At 32.4% G+C, this 18,138-nt stretch overlaps 1 protein-coding gene across 3 annotated transcripts in view; it reads left to right on the top strand.

The window, feature by feature from the left end:
* Nucleotides 1–18,138, top strand: part of LOC111414329 (titin homolog) — a 139,023-nt gene that overhangs the window by 93,745 nt on the left and 27,140 nt on the right. For all 3 annotated transcript variants that reach the window (XM_071199105.1, XM_071199107.1, XM_071199108.1), the window contains exon 20: nucleotides 3,851–4,023. In XM_071199105.1, coding sequence (XP_071055206.1) covers nucleotides 3,851–4,023 — 173 coding nt within the window. The remainder of the gene's footprint in view (nucleotides 1–3,850; nucleotides 4,024–18,138) is intronic.

Genomic DNA, 18,138 nt, shown 5'->3' with positions numbered 1-18,138 from the left:
GAAAAGCTGCAAAACATTATCTAGTTTAATTTGGTGTTAAAAATAAGTAACTAATTAGTATGTATTTAGTAGGTGTTATACAATTGTGCATAATATAAAAAAAAATTGCTTCTCTGTACACCTAAGCTAAGATTCTGTCGAATTTTGTAAGATTTTTGAACCAAAAAGCCGGAGACAGAAAAACAAGACAAACTTGTACAAATTATATAATGCTGATATACGCGAACATTCTACAAAAAAAACATTTTGTATAAGTTGTAAAGATTTTAACGAATAATTAAAAATACTGTACTATATTTTCTATACATTCTGGCTATGATAAATACCTTTTTTGTAATTCGCGACGGTAATGAAAGCTATAACAGTACTCAAACGGGTGCAGTAATGAGACTCCTTACAGCATCCGATGCTGTAATGAGATTTTAGTTAGAACATTTTATGGAACCAGTTCAAGTTGGTGACATTGGGTCATTAATTTTTCTAGTTGTCATTGTGACAATGTTTGTCTATGAATGTTTAAACACGTTCTTAGCATCGAATACAAGGTCCACAATGATGAGGACATTGAACTCTGAGCAATTTCTCTTATTTTGGGAGGTGTACATGAAACATTTTTGTCAGGTGAATACATTTTGTGTTTTGACAGTTTCTAATTGTCAATTCAAATTTCTATTTTCAAGTGTTACGGTGTTACCAACTGCTACATACCTATTTCCCTACATTGTCAAAATTTATTTTATTTTTGAGAAAAAAAAGGATAAAAACGCGAATTACAAAAAATAGCATAAAAAACACGTTTCATAAGACTTAAAAAACTTTCATTAAAAACTTAAAAACTTGAATTCGTGCATTTCAAACGTGTCTTACGAAACTTGTTTTTTAATATACTATTTTCGTGGAATTCATTTGCATCATAGTTGATGCGATATGCAATTTTTTGAAGCCAGCATCGTAGATTTAGAGTAATGTGCGATATTTCTGTTATTCAAAAAAGGCAATTCTTATCATAATTTTTTTTCAATTTAAAAATATTTACTTTACGTTGGTATTTTGCACTTATCTGTCTAGAGCACATTCTTAACAGTCCGTTCGTTACAGAAAAATCATTGCAATTGCTCTTCACCGAGAGGCTAGCAAAAAGTCTCAAAATACATACTAAGAAATCAGTCAAATTATTGAAAACGCTACCACGTGACAACAGAAATCAAAAAGAATACGATCCAAACAATTTCTATCCACGGTCAACATTATGCCCTTGAAAAAATAGTTCTTGTTTTTCCGAGAATATGAATGATGATCTATAGAACAAAATCAAGTAAACTCAATATATCGAAAAATTTGGTTGTTGAAATCAAAGTCATTTTATTTTAAACCAAAATTAATTCTCTACTAGTGACAGAATTAAAACTAATTGTAAGAACGAAGAGTAATGAAAGAAAGACGCGGGGAATTCTCGGAAACGCGATCAAAGACTACAAATTATAGCAGAATGTAACTATACAAAAAAAAATTTGCAAGTCGCAATTGGCATGCTGCCTTGATGTGTAAATTAACTAAGGAATTCGTGATATAGAATTTGTAAAGAACTCGCTCAATTTTTTTTTTAATTCTTATCGACAATCCAATTATTATTAAAGATTACCATTTTAATTAAACAATAAATAACGTTTTTTAATTTAGGCTAGCGGTGAGTTCCATACGTGGTTTTCCGCGTATATTGTATGGAGATATTAATTATAATTAATTTTTCTCAATGCAAAAGCACTTTGTGGCCGACGGAGTTGAACGTCTTGTAATTTATATCGGTAATATATTGCACGATACGTTATAAAACTTATTTAAATTAAGAACGCAGCGAGAGTCCGCGTGCATCGGTTTCTTTTTTTAAAACTCCTTGGTCGACACAAAAACGCAATAGGCAATAACAACACGAGCAGCGCGGCATTGCGTCTGTTTACCATCAATCATCGGAGCGTGAGTTTATTACTGAAAAATCACATAAAAACTTCCTTAATTGACGTCGAGAGTTCATCTGATAAGAAAACCAGAACATCTGGTTTACTTTTGATAAACATATTTTCTTGGTTTTATTAACTTATTAACATTTCTTGATCGTAAGTTTCTTTTTAAATTGTCTCGTACGTACTTGACGACAACGACGTCAACTTATCAGGAAATTTCGCTAATGAATACGCATTTAAGCACGCATAATGCAACTACAGAACGGAGGCGTCTCCAATGAAAGGATTTATTGTGCGTCGTCGGCCGAATCGGAGACGTCGTCGTCGAGAAGAACATGCCCTTACGATCGTTAATTGGAAATCGGTGTAAACATCGCAAGTTTTTATTCCTTCTTGGAGGACCTCTTACGTTCGCGAGCTTATCTCGTCGTTTTCATCGATCTCGTAAGCGCGATGGTATGCAAACGAACAACAATATATATGTACTGTTGCGTAAAAGAAACTCTGGCCGATTTATAGGCGTCCTCGACGATGTCTCGTGGCGCCCAAAATGTGTTAACTGGCGCCATATATGAAGAAAGTATAAAATTTACGAAATTCAACGGTAAAATAATTCCTAAACGTTAACTTAATTGAGCAGGTCATGATATGTGTAGGTAGATTTATCTTTGCCGTTACATTCCATCACCACGCCGAGTTTGAACTAAGACTTACGTGGGAGCGTATAAATAAAGAATAAGGACAGTCTGATACATAATTCATTGGAATTTGTTCCGGATTCAACGAGTCTAAGAAGTCGTATTTAAAAATTACCATGACGACACGATGGGGTCAGTAAATTGTCTTCTTCTTCAAGATACCCGATCCAACATATCTCACTGGAAAACGAGCGGTCGTGGACATTACAGTAAATATATGAGAGACAAAAGCGGCCTCTTCTCTCTCCGAGAATTTGCCGACAAAATTATATTCTCGTTACAAAGTGACGTACGACCTGGAGACTTCTCAACTTCATTAGCACGACGATTTATTTTATTCACCATCGTTGCTCGCAGAACTCTTTTACTTCGTAATGATTGTCATAAATTTTACTATATCTTTTCGGCAAGATTTTACTACAAAATTTTATTAAAAACGATTGCTTTTGGAAATAAAATTTTTTTTATTTCCATTTTGAGAAAACCTCAAGGAATCATTATAATGATTATTTTTATGAATCTTTAGTTGTAAAACATAATTTCTGATCGTAAAGAAAAGTTTTTATCTGGAGAAAGTAATAATAATAATATGAATAAAGTACATAAACATGTATGCATCGTCGAAGAAAAGAGTTATGTTAAAATTTTACCATGTCAAAGTTAATTATATAAATCCAACTATAATTTTCTTGCCATTTCGGTTTAATTTTCTCCTTGGATATTGCACGTTTTCGTAAGAAAAAAGAAAATAACCCAGCATTTCACCGACATCCACCTGTGCTACAATAATTATAGTAATAACGCGTTGAAAATTGGTCGGTTATTCGCAGCTAGACGCGCAACCCGCCTCTGAACCCGCATCTTTCGTACTCGAAGCACTTCATTAAAATTCCGTATTAATCACCGCAATGAAGACGGACTCTGAACGCGGGGCCCTCGCCAGATTCCGTTTACCGCAATAAAAATTAAGTGCTGATGTTCGCCAATTGCCACCGAATTAATGTGAGAGCCCCTTTTCTTTTTATCCGGCCTCCGCAGGATTCTTTTTTGTAAACGCTAAGTACGTCTTCTTCTTTGTATAGTTTTTCAAGTCTTTTCGAGACGTTCGTTTATCTATTACCTGTTACATAATTCTAAACCGACCTTATTTCAACCGAGTTAACAACGTTTTTTTATGGTCTTTTTTTGTAGAATGCTCTCTCCAAAGGCCGGACGTCGAATTCTTGAAAACTCCTTCTTCGGTAATTGTAACGCCCGGAGGGACGAGTGCCTTTTGTGTCAGGGTTCGGACGTCGAGCGGTAGAAAGCCGAAGATATCCTGGGAAGTGGCAGGAGAACCTGTTACGGATTTTAACAAATACCAGGTAAGATACCATCTCAAATGCAAGTCGAGGTTAACTGACGTATACAGCAATAAGATGTGATACTATCAAAGAACGATCGATCGTAAATTCTTTATAAAGTTTTTTTTAAGTCTACTAGGAAGTGAAAAGAGAAATAAATTTCCTAAAACTGAAATGATTGTTATTACTTTATTTTTATAGTTTTAACTTGAATCAATTGACTTTTTGCAAACTTAAAAGAATAGCTTCAAGATAACAAATTCCATTTTTTTCAAGTTTGGTTAATTCATTTACAAAATCTCGAAGCAGCAATTTTTAGCCTACATGAATTTTATAACCAATGTTGCTATTTTTACACAACTGGCTGATAGGTCAAATAAGATGACTTTTGATCATCGATAACTTCTTGGTTTATTTGTACAGCTGGTTTGTTAAATAACATTTAAAACACCAAAATTATCAAAGCGTTGAACTATGTAAAGTATAATAACAATAATCTTTATCGACGAAAATATCCATCAGCATTATTACATGTCAAATTTATAGCTTTAGTACATAATTACTTAGAAATGCTATTAAATATAGTAAACTCATAAAACGTGTTTAATAAAACAACCATAACAAAGAGCACCACAGAATCAATATTAAGGAAACCTGAACAGAAACTTTGATATGTCCAACATAACTATGTTTTGATATGATTAGGCTTTCTCACTCTATCCATCCCCGGTATAATCAATCTAGAATAATATTTGCCATTTATTTTGTGATTATTAACATTGTATCTGATATACAATAAGTTAGGTGAGATATAAAAGCATGGATGTATTAATACTTTACAATTTTCAAATTTATTTGGTGCAGTAAAATTATACTTCGATTTAAAGTTTTGTTTAGATTAGTTATTTCTCTCTACGTTAAGCCAGAGTAGAGAAAAATGCTAAGGTACTTAAGAGATGTCGTTCCTGCTAATAAGTTGAGTAGCATAAAGCTTGGCGTTTGAGTTTTTGATTCATATATACTTTATTGTAGATATATCGATCTACTGCTTCAAATTAGCTTCCGATTTTGTACTATTAAGATTGTAAGTCATCTGTATTTTTTATGACTTCTTTATTACTGTAATCTGTTAACAAAAACAACAGCAAACAGTATTCAATGAACTATCACAGTGTGTTCGCGTCCAATGATGCGTCACTAGTGCTTTTGTCTGTTGTGTTATTGTATTCCTTTTCCTCTTATGCTAAGATCTTCATGGCAAGTCGAGCGGGTCCAACCTTCTCAACCTTTTAGTATGGATCGGTAACTTAAATTGATTATGAGAACATATTTTTTTTGCTAGCAGATCCCTGTAATTTTATACCATATTCTCAGATTGGTTTCAGTAAGAGCAGGTAGTAAAAATAGAAGACGAACAAAAAAAAAGATTATTTAGCGCATGGCATATAATACAAGACACCCAACACCATAGTAAGTAAAAGTTATAAACTACAAATATATCCAAAATACATAAAATATGCAAATACATAACACTTAATAGGAAGTATAACCAAAACCTAAAATTGTATATCCAATTCGGCTAGGCAGTGAAGGGCTGCGGGTTAAGCATCAAAGAACTCCCTCGTTAGGATAAAATCTAATGGGTCAGTTTCCCACAATGCTAGTTAGATTGTTTTGGAGTTCCACAGTTACACTGAGACAATGATAGCACTTCCCATTTGTGGAGGCTATCACCACAGACTCCATGTCCCGTACGTACTTTGTTGAGGGCCTTCCACAGGTATCCAGTTTTCGATGGGTTGACTTTTCTTTGAACGAAAAATTACTGTATTCAAAAAAAAAACAGGTGCTTGGATAAAGTATTTAAATAAATCTACGATTTGCACATAAGAAAAGTGCTCAGTGAAGAAGCTTCGTGTAGGTGTAAGGAATTAAAAGTGGATGCGTACTAAAATTGAATACATTATTAGACTTACCAGGAAGCATTCGTGCAATTCGTGGAAATTCATGTAAGTTAAAAACTGACATCTAACTTTGGAAAGAAGTACAATGGTGGAAAACCTAGCACAAGTTATATTGGCAATACAGAAATTGTCAATGACAAGTAAAGTAGAATTAAAAACGGAATTCAAAGATCTAAGACACGTTATGAATAAATACGAGTCAATCAAGTGCTCCAGCAAAAGTATTAACATGAAATAAGATTAACTAATGTGGCGAGAGAAGATCGAGAATGCAATGTTATACTATATAGTCTACTATAAGGCGATTATTGAAGTGGATAACAGATAAAGAGTAGTTCTTCGAGGAAGTCAATACCAGATATGAAGAGAACTCTCAAGGGAAGAAAAGGGAAAATAGTAACAAAGTAGAAAAATAAACGACAAAGATCTGAAGATGGATTGAAGATAGAATATACCAAGAAGAACTGTTGATGATTAAAGCACAAAAGAAGGCATACGATCAACTGAATATGATGTACACAAAAACAGAGAATAAGTTACCTCACTACAACTGACCACTGCTGAATAATATAGCCGAGCGCCCTATGATGCACGAACATTGAGAAAAGAGGATATAAGATGATAGAGTTGAAACACACTATTTCAAAAATTAAAATGTAACATATAGGTATACCATTTTGTCATGGACCAGCGGCGAACAGACAATGTGGCGTAGATTTTATAACAAGGGACGTTTGGAAAGAAAAAATAATTGAGGTCAGGGTGAGTAAATGATTGTATACTTGTATAGGTAACAGACAATGGAAGAAAAAATTGATTCACTTTCATAGTGCACTGAATTGACCGATTGCGGATATAGAAAGCTTTTACGACAATTTGGAAACAATTAATGGATGAAACCAGATATGGAACATACTAGTCATGGGAGACTTTAATAAAGGAAGTTTAAGAAGAGTAGCGGAAAATTCTATAATGGGAGCATTTTGGTCAGGAACAAGTAATACAAATTATTTTAATAATGACAATCTTTATCAGGTCACAAAATCATAATAGATACATGTCATATGGAAAGTGTATGAAATGCGGAGGTTATAAACATATTGGAATTCGGTAGCGACCACAGACTAGTGCGTATAACAGTCAAGTATCAGAAATGAAATAAGAAGTATTGTACTTTTGAAAAAATTACAACTGAGGACTTGGACGAAGAATCAATACAAATTAATAAAGCAATTGGTAACAGGTTAAAAACAACGAATAACTTACATGGGAAGTGCAAGAACTCTATAATGATATAGATAATAGAAATGAAGAAAAATGTTACAAGAGGACAACACTTCAAAGAGAAGTTAAATTATTACAGTATTATTCATAGTGATGCTGTTATGGATAAATTAAAAAATCGTTTCATTGGCAGTATTATAGAAATTCTTATAGAAATATGACTTATACTCAACAGAGGTAGAGGTGTAGATCGACAACATGGATAATATGAAAATTTTCATTTTATGAATGATTCCAATACAACTTTTAATTACGAGTGCTACTCATTTATGTTTTAATTACAGAACAGCGAGTGGCTTCTTTTTATAGGTATACCTAAAAATATAAGTGTTTCAAACTTATCCACCTAGCAAAAGCTCCCACCCTTCAAACAACGAAATCCCGACGATATTGCAGGAATACCGGTATTAATAAGTTGTGAAGCCTGTAAAGAAGCTTGTGCAAACCTTTTCAATTTTAGCTCTAAGAATGCATGAATGTTAACGGAGGATATTTGGCCGATGTAATACTTAAAACTTTTTTACTTATAAGTTATTAAAAAAATAATTCTTTGGCAATAACATTATTTACTTAACTTGAAAAAACGGGAGAATTGTACCATCAAATAAATTATAAAGTATATATAAATTAATGGTTGTAATCAAATGTTGTGGCTGAGCGGATGTCCTGATACAGATAAAGCAAAAGAGCGAAACACTCCTAATTTCTCTTAATACATTGTAAACCTGTCAAACTGCTTCAATAGTTTCCAATTTTTTTCTGAATAGTTCTCAATATATTCCAATTACCCCCAATAGCATCTCTCAATACCTCTCACTGGCTTTCAATTTAGTACTAGTACACATTTGGTACTTGTTTTTACGATTAATCGGCAGTTTCAGCCCAATCAACAAGAGAAAGTAATCATCGCAAAAAGATATAAAAACTTTAAAAAAATTAATGTGCCTCGTTAATTTTTGTTCGAGTGCTCGGTTAAAAGCTTAACCACATATGTTCTTAATTGAGCTTCGTAAAAATATCGAGTCGCAAATATCTAAAATGATAACGTAAAACCAACGATTGAAAGTTCGCTTTATTTCGTATCATGATTATTAGTCGCAAAAAATAACTACAACAACAGAAATCAGGAAAAACTTGGTAGCCTTGGAAGTTAGTGTTACTATTACGCTACTAGATATATTCAGCACAATCAATTAAAACCCAGATGAAGCAATTTTGAGTCACTACAACGAACTTACAGGTATTAGGAATAGAAATGGATTATCAGAAATAATTTTGAGGATTAAGACAAGTATTGAGAAGTTGTATTAGGAGTAACAAGAATAAATTAAGAATCACTCTGATGACTTACTCTCTGATCACTCTCTTATTCAGGAAATTTCAGGAAAATTGAGCGTAATTTAGAGTTTTTCAGACAAATCCGTAGCTATTTAGAGGAATTGACAGCAATTAGGAAGTGTTGAGTTTTTATACTTGTTTTTTAAGATGCCATTTCATATCATATCGCAAATCTGATTTATGCATATGAATATAAATCCCGATAATGAAAAAGTTATAATAACAGTAATAATGGCTGAAGGCGTTATTATGGCAATTCTTATTTGGAATTCAGCATGATATTGTTCTTTCACTGCACCATAGTTATAAGAATACGAATACATTCTTATAGACGTAAATTCCATGTGTGGCTTTCAGTTTTATATCACATTTCTTGTCTTGGCGAGTCCGTCAACCATGCAGTTTTGAACTACATATTATTATATAAACATTATATCATATATAGGTTCATTTACAATAGTTGATGGATTATGATCTAAAATTCTTATAAGTACGTTTTCTCATACAGTAGCTACTGGATACTTTCTTTTGAAAAGCATAACGTTTAGCTAGCTTGCTTTGCTAGTGCGTACTTTGCAGAGTTTCCAACTTCATGAATGCTTGTAGATATTTTTTTAAGTAAAGAGGTAAAATCACCTTTTTCTTCTGAACTATTTTGAACTTGGTCATTTTCACCGATTTTTCTTATTGTGATTAAATTAATAGCCGAAGTTCCAACCTTGTTAATTGTACATTTTCAGTAGGATTATGTATTTCCATTTCCACATTGCCTTCATTCTCTACTTCATTGTTCTTTCAAGTACGATATATTTATAACTGTGCTCTTTTGACTCCTCTTCAAGCTCCTCCTCTATAATGATTTCTGAAATAGCATCAAATAGCACCAATGTTGGCAAATGTTTTTCAAGCAAAGTTTGGTTCCAGAATGATAAGCCCTATTTTTCATAAATTGGATAAATTTAATTTCTTCAGACCATTTTGTTTTATTATTTATTTCAAGCCAGGTAAACAACATATTTTCTATGTCCTGGTGGGCTCCTTTATGATGTACATGACGTAGGAATTTGATCCTCCGACAAACTTGTCTACGTAGAGACCGCTCCATCATATTTAAACGAACTAGTAACTTTTGAAACTAGTTTTGAAAAAAAAATCACTTCTACTGTACTGTTAATGTAATTATCTTTCTGAATCTTTTGTAGTAAACTATCATTTTGATTTTATATAGACTCTGGTAAGGTCTTCAAGAGGTCTTCCATTTGCTGGTATTGTTTCCTTTTTTAATTGTATCTGTTATCTATGGCGAAAAATGTTGTTTCATTAACTTTGTTCATATAAACATTATCTTTACGAATCCGTTTATATTTTTTAACATAATGTATTTTGGGTCCAAATATTGTTCAATTGTAATAAAGCAAAAGTAATCATATTGATTGAAATGTGATATAATAACGTTAATTAACATTTTTTACAAAATAAACTTCTAATTTAGTTTTTGTCAACTTTATTAATTAATTAGTTCATATCCTTTTTTATTTTTATTACCTACAAATAGTATAAAACCGTCATTTTGATTTCAAAATCATAGTTTATATACAGTTGATTTCCAAACATTTGCTAATAAATAATCATAATTTAATTCCGCTTAACTCGAGTTAATCGCGTAATAGCTTGAAATACATTTTATCTTTTATTAGGAAAATTTATGGGTACAAAGATTACATAAACGACAAATTTAATCAATATAATTGATTTAGCTGTCAAGAAAAGTGCAATTTCTCGCCATATATTCAACACAATTTAAAATATAAATATCCATAATCTGTTTACGCAAATATTTTTTTCATAAAACTCATATTAATCCTTTGCATGCCTCCAATTGCTGTTGTTATGCAAATATCGTCCTAAATAACCACACATATCCGCGTTCAAAGCTTGAAATCGTAAATCATTGAGTAATATTCGTACGCAAACTTAATTATTTTCAGTGTAGTATTTAAGTGAAAGTTTATACTTTTTGTACTTGTTACATTTTGAGACTATACATTATCGTTGAAATGTCACTATTTTTTTTATCGACAATGACGACAGGGAAAAGTTGAAATTTTGTTCGAACGACAGGAAAAAAAATTTTTAAATTTCGACCCGACAAAAGATAACATCGAAAATGTCAAACCCCGCCGAATGATCCGTGAAACGTTGCGTAACACTAAAAATGCGTTTTGCCGTATTTGGACGCGTTTTGCCTAGTTATTCGAGCGTGGCCTCCAACTCTTGTGTGTTTTAAAGAAACTCGTTTGGCAATTTGCCGTTTAGAAATAACAACGATTATCTATAGGCTTTTACAAATAAGTCATTTCAACAACTAGTGTAATTATAAAACATCTTTTATATATTATGTTAAAAAATTATTACAAAAAAATATTTCGTAATAAATTTCGTTGTTAAAATAAATTAACCTAAGATTTTAATATAATAAAGTTTATTATAACATAGATTTCTGTACTAGGAAATGATTACTGAAATAGGTTGGGTTAATTAAAATAGTATTTATCATCAATTTACATAAACACACTGTAATTTACATTCAAATTAAAAATTTATTCGAAGAATCTATAAAAGCTATACCAAAGAAACAAGAAATACAAAGTAAATAAATTGTTTCATAACGCAAAATTTCAATGTCAAGTATTTAATTTCAAGTGTAATTTTATTTGATGAAACAAATTGAGTATTTGCAATAAAACTAGAACGAAAGATGATACTAAAGTGATAGGTAACTGAGCATTCGACAATTTATCTCCATTTATCAAGGTAACTGTTATATTTTCCGTTAATTCCTTTAGAACATGTTTTAGAAAGGTGAGCACTCAACTAAACAACTAAAACAACATAATCAAGTCGATATTCACCGGAAATTCCCAATTGCTAATACTTGCAGAAGAAATGATGGAATTCCGGAGAATATTGATTCATGCACATAAGGGTATAACTACTTTAAAATTCATGTTTAGTCGTTTTCTTGATGAATGTCTAAAAATTAGATCCATTTACTATGTTTCGACTATAAATCTTTTTGTAAAAGATGTAAATTTCTTTTCTATGAACAGGTTAAAAACAACACATTACCTTCTTGTACTTTTACTTATTTGATTAACGAAAAGTATTATTTTTAGTATTACTTCTAACACTATTCAAAATAAGGAATGCCAGTTTAGCTAATCGTGGTCAATTGACAATTTTCAAGGCGTAAAATACTTCACAGTTGGGTTCGGTTGGTCTCTTCTATTGGAGATTGGTATTTTTTTATAAATACACGACCCAAGCGGCGACAGCAGCAAACCTCTCAGCAACAAACTTTTACACACCTTGTTTTCCACCTACACTTTACAAGGCGATATCTTCGTTGTCTTTAGAGATAGCGAAATATTAAATACACCACTTCAAAGCCTGATTTTTTCTCTATCTAAAATCAATGTCCTGTCAATATCGAGCGGAAAAAATGATGTTTGAAAAGCAATTTGATTTTAATCTGGTGGAAGCAAAAATGAAGTCATTGAAACTTTTTCGTCTTTCAAAACTTTCAAACAAGATTTTGGCGTGTTGTTATACTGCTTGACGCATCATGAGCATTCAAGAAAATAAAGTCATCGCAAGTATTCAAATCGCACAATGTACAGTTTTAAAACGTTTTATCTATAATCTTACTTTGATTATATCATATTTTTCATATCTCAACTATTTAAATGTTAAACTACCGTTTACAAGAGGAGTTACTCAAGGATCAAATTTTAGGCCGGTTGTACTTATTATAACAAATGTAAATGTAAAGTAAATGTATCATTTCGCCTGATTATCCCATAATGGTTAACATGATAAGGCGCTGCATCATTCGTATAGGACCTCCACTATACTTTGTGCGGAGAATCTAAGCCTTGACTTAATCCGGTAGATGTGCTGCAATACGTGTTGTTCAATTTAGTATCGGAGTGATATTAACTGCAGCACTTCAGCCGCAATCAACCTCGAATTAATCAGGCAAAATATTATATTTTTTCCTCTAAGCTTGCCAAAATCTCTTTCGATCAAGGCACTGCGGTATGTGATAACCAATTTTGAGTGGGTAGGATATTAATTGCAATGCCTTGGTAGCAAAGCACTTCTTCTTAATTAGTCAATCGTGTTCATTATTAGGTTATATCTTTCAACAGTTTAGTAACAATATTACGAAGCCTAAGATTTTTGGTACTCCTCGATTGTCGTTTGTTCAGTTAGCCGTTTGCCAGTTTCTCCATGATCTAACATCACTGACCTCTGATAACGCTATAGTAATCAAACGGTTTCGTACCATGATTATTTCGTTTAATTACAACTACATTTACACTAACGGAAATATCACTACAGTGGTACAACCTTTAGACATGATTATTGTTTTATCAATTGCTAAATATTTTGAGGAATTTAAGTGAAGTGGAAAAGGTTTTAATACACAATTCAAAAATGGTCGATTTTTATATCATTTTTCTTGGGTTCTTTCATGTTAGTGCATTCCCAAAATCCATTGCTATTACATGCGTGGGGGGAAGGCCTTTATTTTTTTATGTAGGTAAAATAACGGCGCGACGTCCAGTCTGGAACACACACCAGCACTATATTTTCTGATTGGAACGGACCTCCGCAGTGCTTATTTCGGGTTTTCTTTTAATTTATAATTCGCGTAAATTGGTCTAAAAAAATTAGTGAGATATAATTTTGAAAAATTGATAACGGGATTCGACAAATCCAATTAGTTGACACATTTTGGTTAAAACCGCGTTGATATCCACCCAGCCGTTTTCGACATAACCGCATTCTAAAAACCGCGATTTTCCATGAAACTATATGGAATAGGTAAAAAATAAAATATGACCCATATCACCTGCTCAAAATTAGACATTTTTTCGTCAGATAGTTTTTGAGAAAATTAGGTAATCACAGAGTGGACAAAGTTGCCGGCACCCTCAAAAAAAAGGTGCCTTTTATATTTAACTCGCGATAAAAAGGAAATCATGGATACGAAAATTTCATCAAATTCACATATCTTACGTAGAAATGTTTAGTGATTACAACAAACTTTACCGCAATTTTTTTCATCGAACGGTTGCGAAGATATCGATCTCTAAACTGAGGGGCCTTGACTTTTAGCACGGATAGTAGAACATTACGAACACATTGTATAAAGTAATATTTTTTTAATCAGGTCTTCTTTTGAGTACTGAGCTTCTTTGAACAACTCTTTGACTCGAAAGGCTCTCTGTTCAATTTTTCTTTAACACAGAATTTTTTTATGGTTACATTATAAAATAATGTCATTTTGATTTTAACTTTGCTGTATGATTTCTAGTATACTCCCCTAATTGGAAATGTTGTAATCATTTGTTTGCTGATGCTATATTGGCGACCACTAATTTAATTAATTTGGTTTTTTACCTTTCCATCTAATACAACTTTGTCGTAGCAGTTCATCAAGACACATATCAATAGTTTGTATCTTCGCTGTCCATAATTATAATATTTATATGAGACCTTTGTAGAATTACAAAGTATGCATATCAAAGATACATCTTGGGGTAAACTTTTATTCATATTCCTGCCTATACAAATTGGTCGATTTGGAGTGTTTACTATTATCGCTATTTTCATCTCAACCCATCTTTAATCTTGCTTCTTACAATTGGAGAATCTCCTTAGCATATCGTTTATTCTTGAGATATAAAGGATAACGGGTTGAAGTTGTTGTTCTATCTCATATTATAAAATGTTTCAGTTACAATTCGTTTATTCGATAATTGTGAATTAGTCAAATATTCTCTGTAAATAATCTCTGAAGTCACTGAACGAGTACATGTATAAACATGAAAAATCAGTACTGACCCGCACTCATCTGCTTTGTTCATTTATGAAAAAAAAAACTGAATTCCCATAAACGGTCTACAGTTTTGTTGTTTAATAAGACTATTGTGACGGTAATTAAAACTAGTCTGATAAAGTAACCATTAATTTCTATCTCATCTCTTAAAATTATGTCTTTGTTGACTAGACTCTATCCATTATGTCTTCTAGTTTTGTTCTATTGTATACAAAACATAACACAAGATCACATGGTTTTCTTCTCATCAGTATTAGGACGTGGTGTTGGTTGCTCAGCCTCTTCTTTGTCATAGAATTTGTCATAGTTTCATGTTTCAGTAAACCTTATAATTTTCTCCTTAACTGTTAGAATCTCGGTTGTAATCTCTATGTTCCGTAGTACTTTATTCTGGAATATTTGAATACACGTGATAAGCAAATCACTGACAAACCATCATGGGACAATGATACCATTTATATTTAGAAGCGGGTCTTCTAGATTCTAGAGGTAGGTCCTTTTGTAATTTATTTAAATTGATATGGACTCGTTTAACTTTATCTTTCATTTTTTTGTCTACCAGATTATGGCATTGCTGGCAATTGTTTGAAGTTTTCTAACATAGCTCCTGTAGTGCTTTCAACTAGCAGGACCAGTACACTACCTTGATATCTTCTGATTTGAGTGTGAAGAGTCTGTCCGAGATGTACTATGTTAATACCCCTCTACGTATTGCTTTGAGCGAATTTTGTTTAGTTTGTGTATCTAGCCTTTTAACTTTGTCAAAGGCTTGTGCGATACCTAGGAAGACCGTGGTAGACAATGAGGAAAATAATCTGTATTACATAAGTTTCGGACGCTATTAGATAAATAATGCATTTTCTTATTACGATGAACACAAAAACGAATGCATTTTTGTAATGCAGAAATTCAAACCTGTATAAAGACATAAAAGAGCTGGTTTGAATTATTTTGATTATATGTTAACCATTTCATTCAGAACCATTTGTTAGTTGAAGCATACATGAAGTGCCAAAGGAGGCAAGGTTCATCATATTATCGACTTGATAGATAGTCAGAAGGAGGGCAAAAATGGATTATACAATGCGCTGTAGCATATGGTTGCTACTAAAATTACTGTTATTTGGCACCTTGAATACGCTGAATAGCATGACTTAAAAATGCCAATTCCAGAAATATGCAATACATCTACAGCAATTTAGTTCTATAGCAATAAGCAATAATGTCGAGTTAATTTATGTAGAACATAAAAATACTAACTTCACCCCTTTATATTTCAAGAACAAAATGTTTGATACTATACAACCATTTGTCACCAACATCGTATCAAAACGTGTGGTTCAAGAGGTGCTAGTGTTAGTTCTAGTTTTAGTTTAAGTATTGGTCATGTTTTTATATTGCATATAAATACAGTGTGTTCCAAGGTAGATGTTACAAGAGGTATAATGACAAAAAATTTTGAATTTTATTTTAAGGCTGAGGAATTAAGCCCTGCTTGGTGTAAAGAGAATTTTGAGAATATTTTCATATTTTGTAAACAAGTTTAGGTAAGTAACCTTTTTGTTTCTGATACGGAAAAATGTTATTAAAAAAAGTTGTTCAAAATGAGAAATTATGTTTATTCAACATAACATCCACCTTTTGTTGCACACTTTTCTATACAATGCCTAAATTCTCTAAAGCTAATTTTCTATTGTCGTTATATTTCTTTTTCTCTCTCTTAACGTTAACAACGCTTCCCAAAGTAAGAAATTTCTTAGCTAGTCGCATAACAGCATACGTGTAAGATTGGTATTGGGAAATCTCTCTTTAAACTGCTGTACCACTGCTTTTAGTGCACTTTGCCGCAGCCCATAACACTGCATGACGTAAATTTTCTGTTCTAATGTTAATACAATGCAAGAGTAATTGAAATGTGAAGTAAAACTCAGGGATAATACATTTTTTTATGGCATTTTTCATTGTTGTTTTTCTTCATTCTGATCTAATGTAAAATATGGTGGTTTAATCAATGTAGGTAGATCTTTCTGAAATTTTGCATAGTGCCATAATTTCTCCTTCTGAACAACTTTTCTTGATGAAATTTTTCAGTATCATAAACAAACAGCTTACTTTACTATATATACTTTATTAATATATACTTAAAATTCTCTCCACACCAAGCAGAGCTTAATTCCCCATCCTTAAAATAAAATTCTATTGTAACATCTATCCTGGGACACACTGTATATAATATATAAAACTTCCTTAACTTATGTACAGCCAATATTCATACCTACATAATATATGAAGTTTGTCTTTGCAGAACGCAGTTCTGAAAAATCCACGCTCCAATCAATTTCCATTAAATAACATTTAATATCAGATACCTACTGCTATTAAGATATCGGCCCTCGGCCATAAGATATTTAAATTATAACGTTAAATGATAAAACACACGTCCAATATAAACACCACTAAAAAACAATTAAAAAGTTATTCTTTTACTTTTATCGATCTGCATCAAAATTGCTAATATGCTGCATCTACTAAGCAAGTGTATGGAATGTCTTATAAGCTATGATAGAAACAAATAATTTAAACTATTTTTTTCTTTGAGATATATATTTGTGGTTCTTTACTCTGGAGAAAGGTTCTTTACTCTACACCGTATTTGAGAAATCATTGATTTAGTCAACATTTGACCATTTCTTGGATTTGAAAAATTCCATGTTTCCTTCGCAGTCTCAAGTATGCGAGCTCATCTTTTCTAACTAGTTTCGCACATTTTTTCCATGATGTCTAGGACTCCTTGCATGATGTAACTTACTTTGATACACCGTCATCTTTTCAGAGTTTTTGTTCTACACACTTAATAACAATCTCACAAAAACTGTAAATTTTATTCCATCGAAGGGACTGGATTGGGTTTACTTTGCGAAAATAGAGAATATGATCAATTAGCCGACTTTTAGGTTTTGTATAGGACGTTGAATCTTATTCTACAATAGACAAATTATGACATCATTGTGTTATTATTATAGTTACGAAAAAAAAATGTATTGGTTTACGAGATATAATGTTGTTAATTTAAGTTTATGTGTTATAGAGGATGTTTTTTTAAGCTAGATAGAACTTACGAAAGGGTTAACTGTCAAACGAACTGTGATACTGCGCTCACTTTTTGATATTTATGATCAGTATACTCTGGCAAATCATCATGAACAGATTGACGCTTGAACAACGCTACCAAATTATCCAGATTTACTTTGAAAATCGGTCATCAATTCGCATAACTTATAGACGACTTCGTGATTTGTATGGCGCATATAATCGTCCATCTGAGCAAGCCATCCGTCGAACTGTGGATAGATTTCATACCACATACTCTCTAAATGGTGCAATAAAATCAACACGTCGAAGAAATGTTCGTGCTGAAGAGAATATCACCGCTGTAAACGAATGCGTGGAAGAAAATTCAAATTTATCGATTCGTCGTCGGTCGCAGGAATTAGGGCTTTCTCCGTCCACTACGTGGAAAATTTTGCCCAAAGATCTTGACCTACACCCGTTTAAGATCCAGCTGGTGCAGGGATTAAAACCACGAGACCATCATATGCGTCGTTCTTTCGCCGACTGGACTCTAGAGCAATTGGAAACTGA

The sequence above is a fragment of the Onthophagus taurus genome, chromosome 1 (genome assembly GCF_036711975.1).
Source record: "Onthophagus taurus isolate NC chromosome 1, IU_Otau_3.0, whole genome shotgun sequence".
In the NCBI taxonomy this organism is placed as follows: Eukaryota; Metazoa; Arthropoda; class Insecta; order Coleoptera; family Scarabaeidae; genus Onthophagus; species Onthophagus taurus.
Note: the sequence above shows the minus strand (reverse complement) of the source record. Positions and strands in the feature narration are given on the sequence as shown.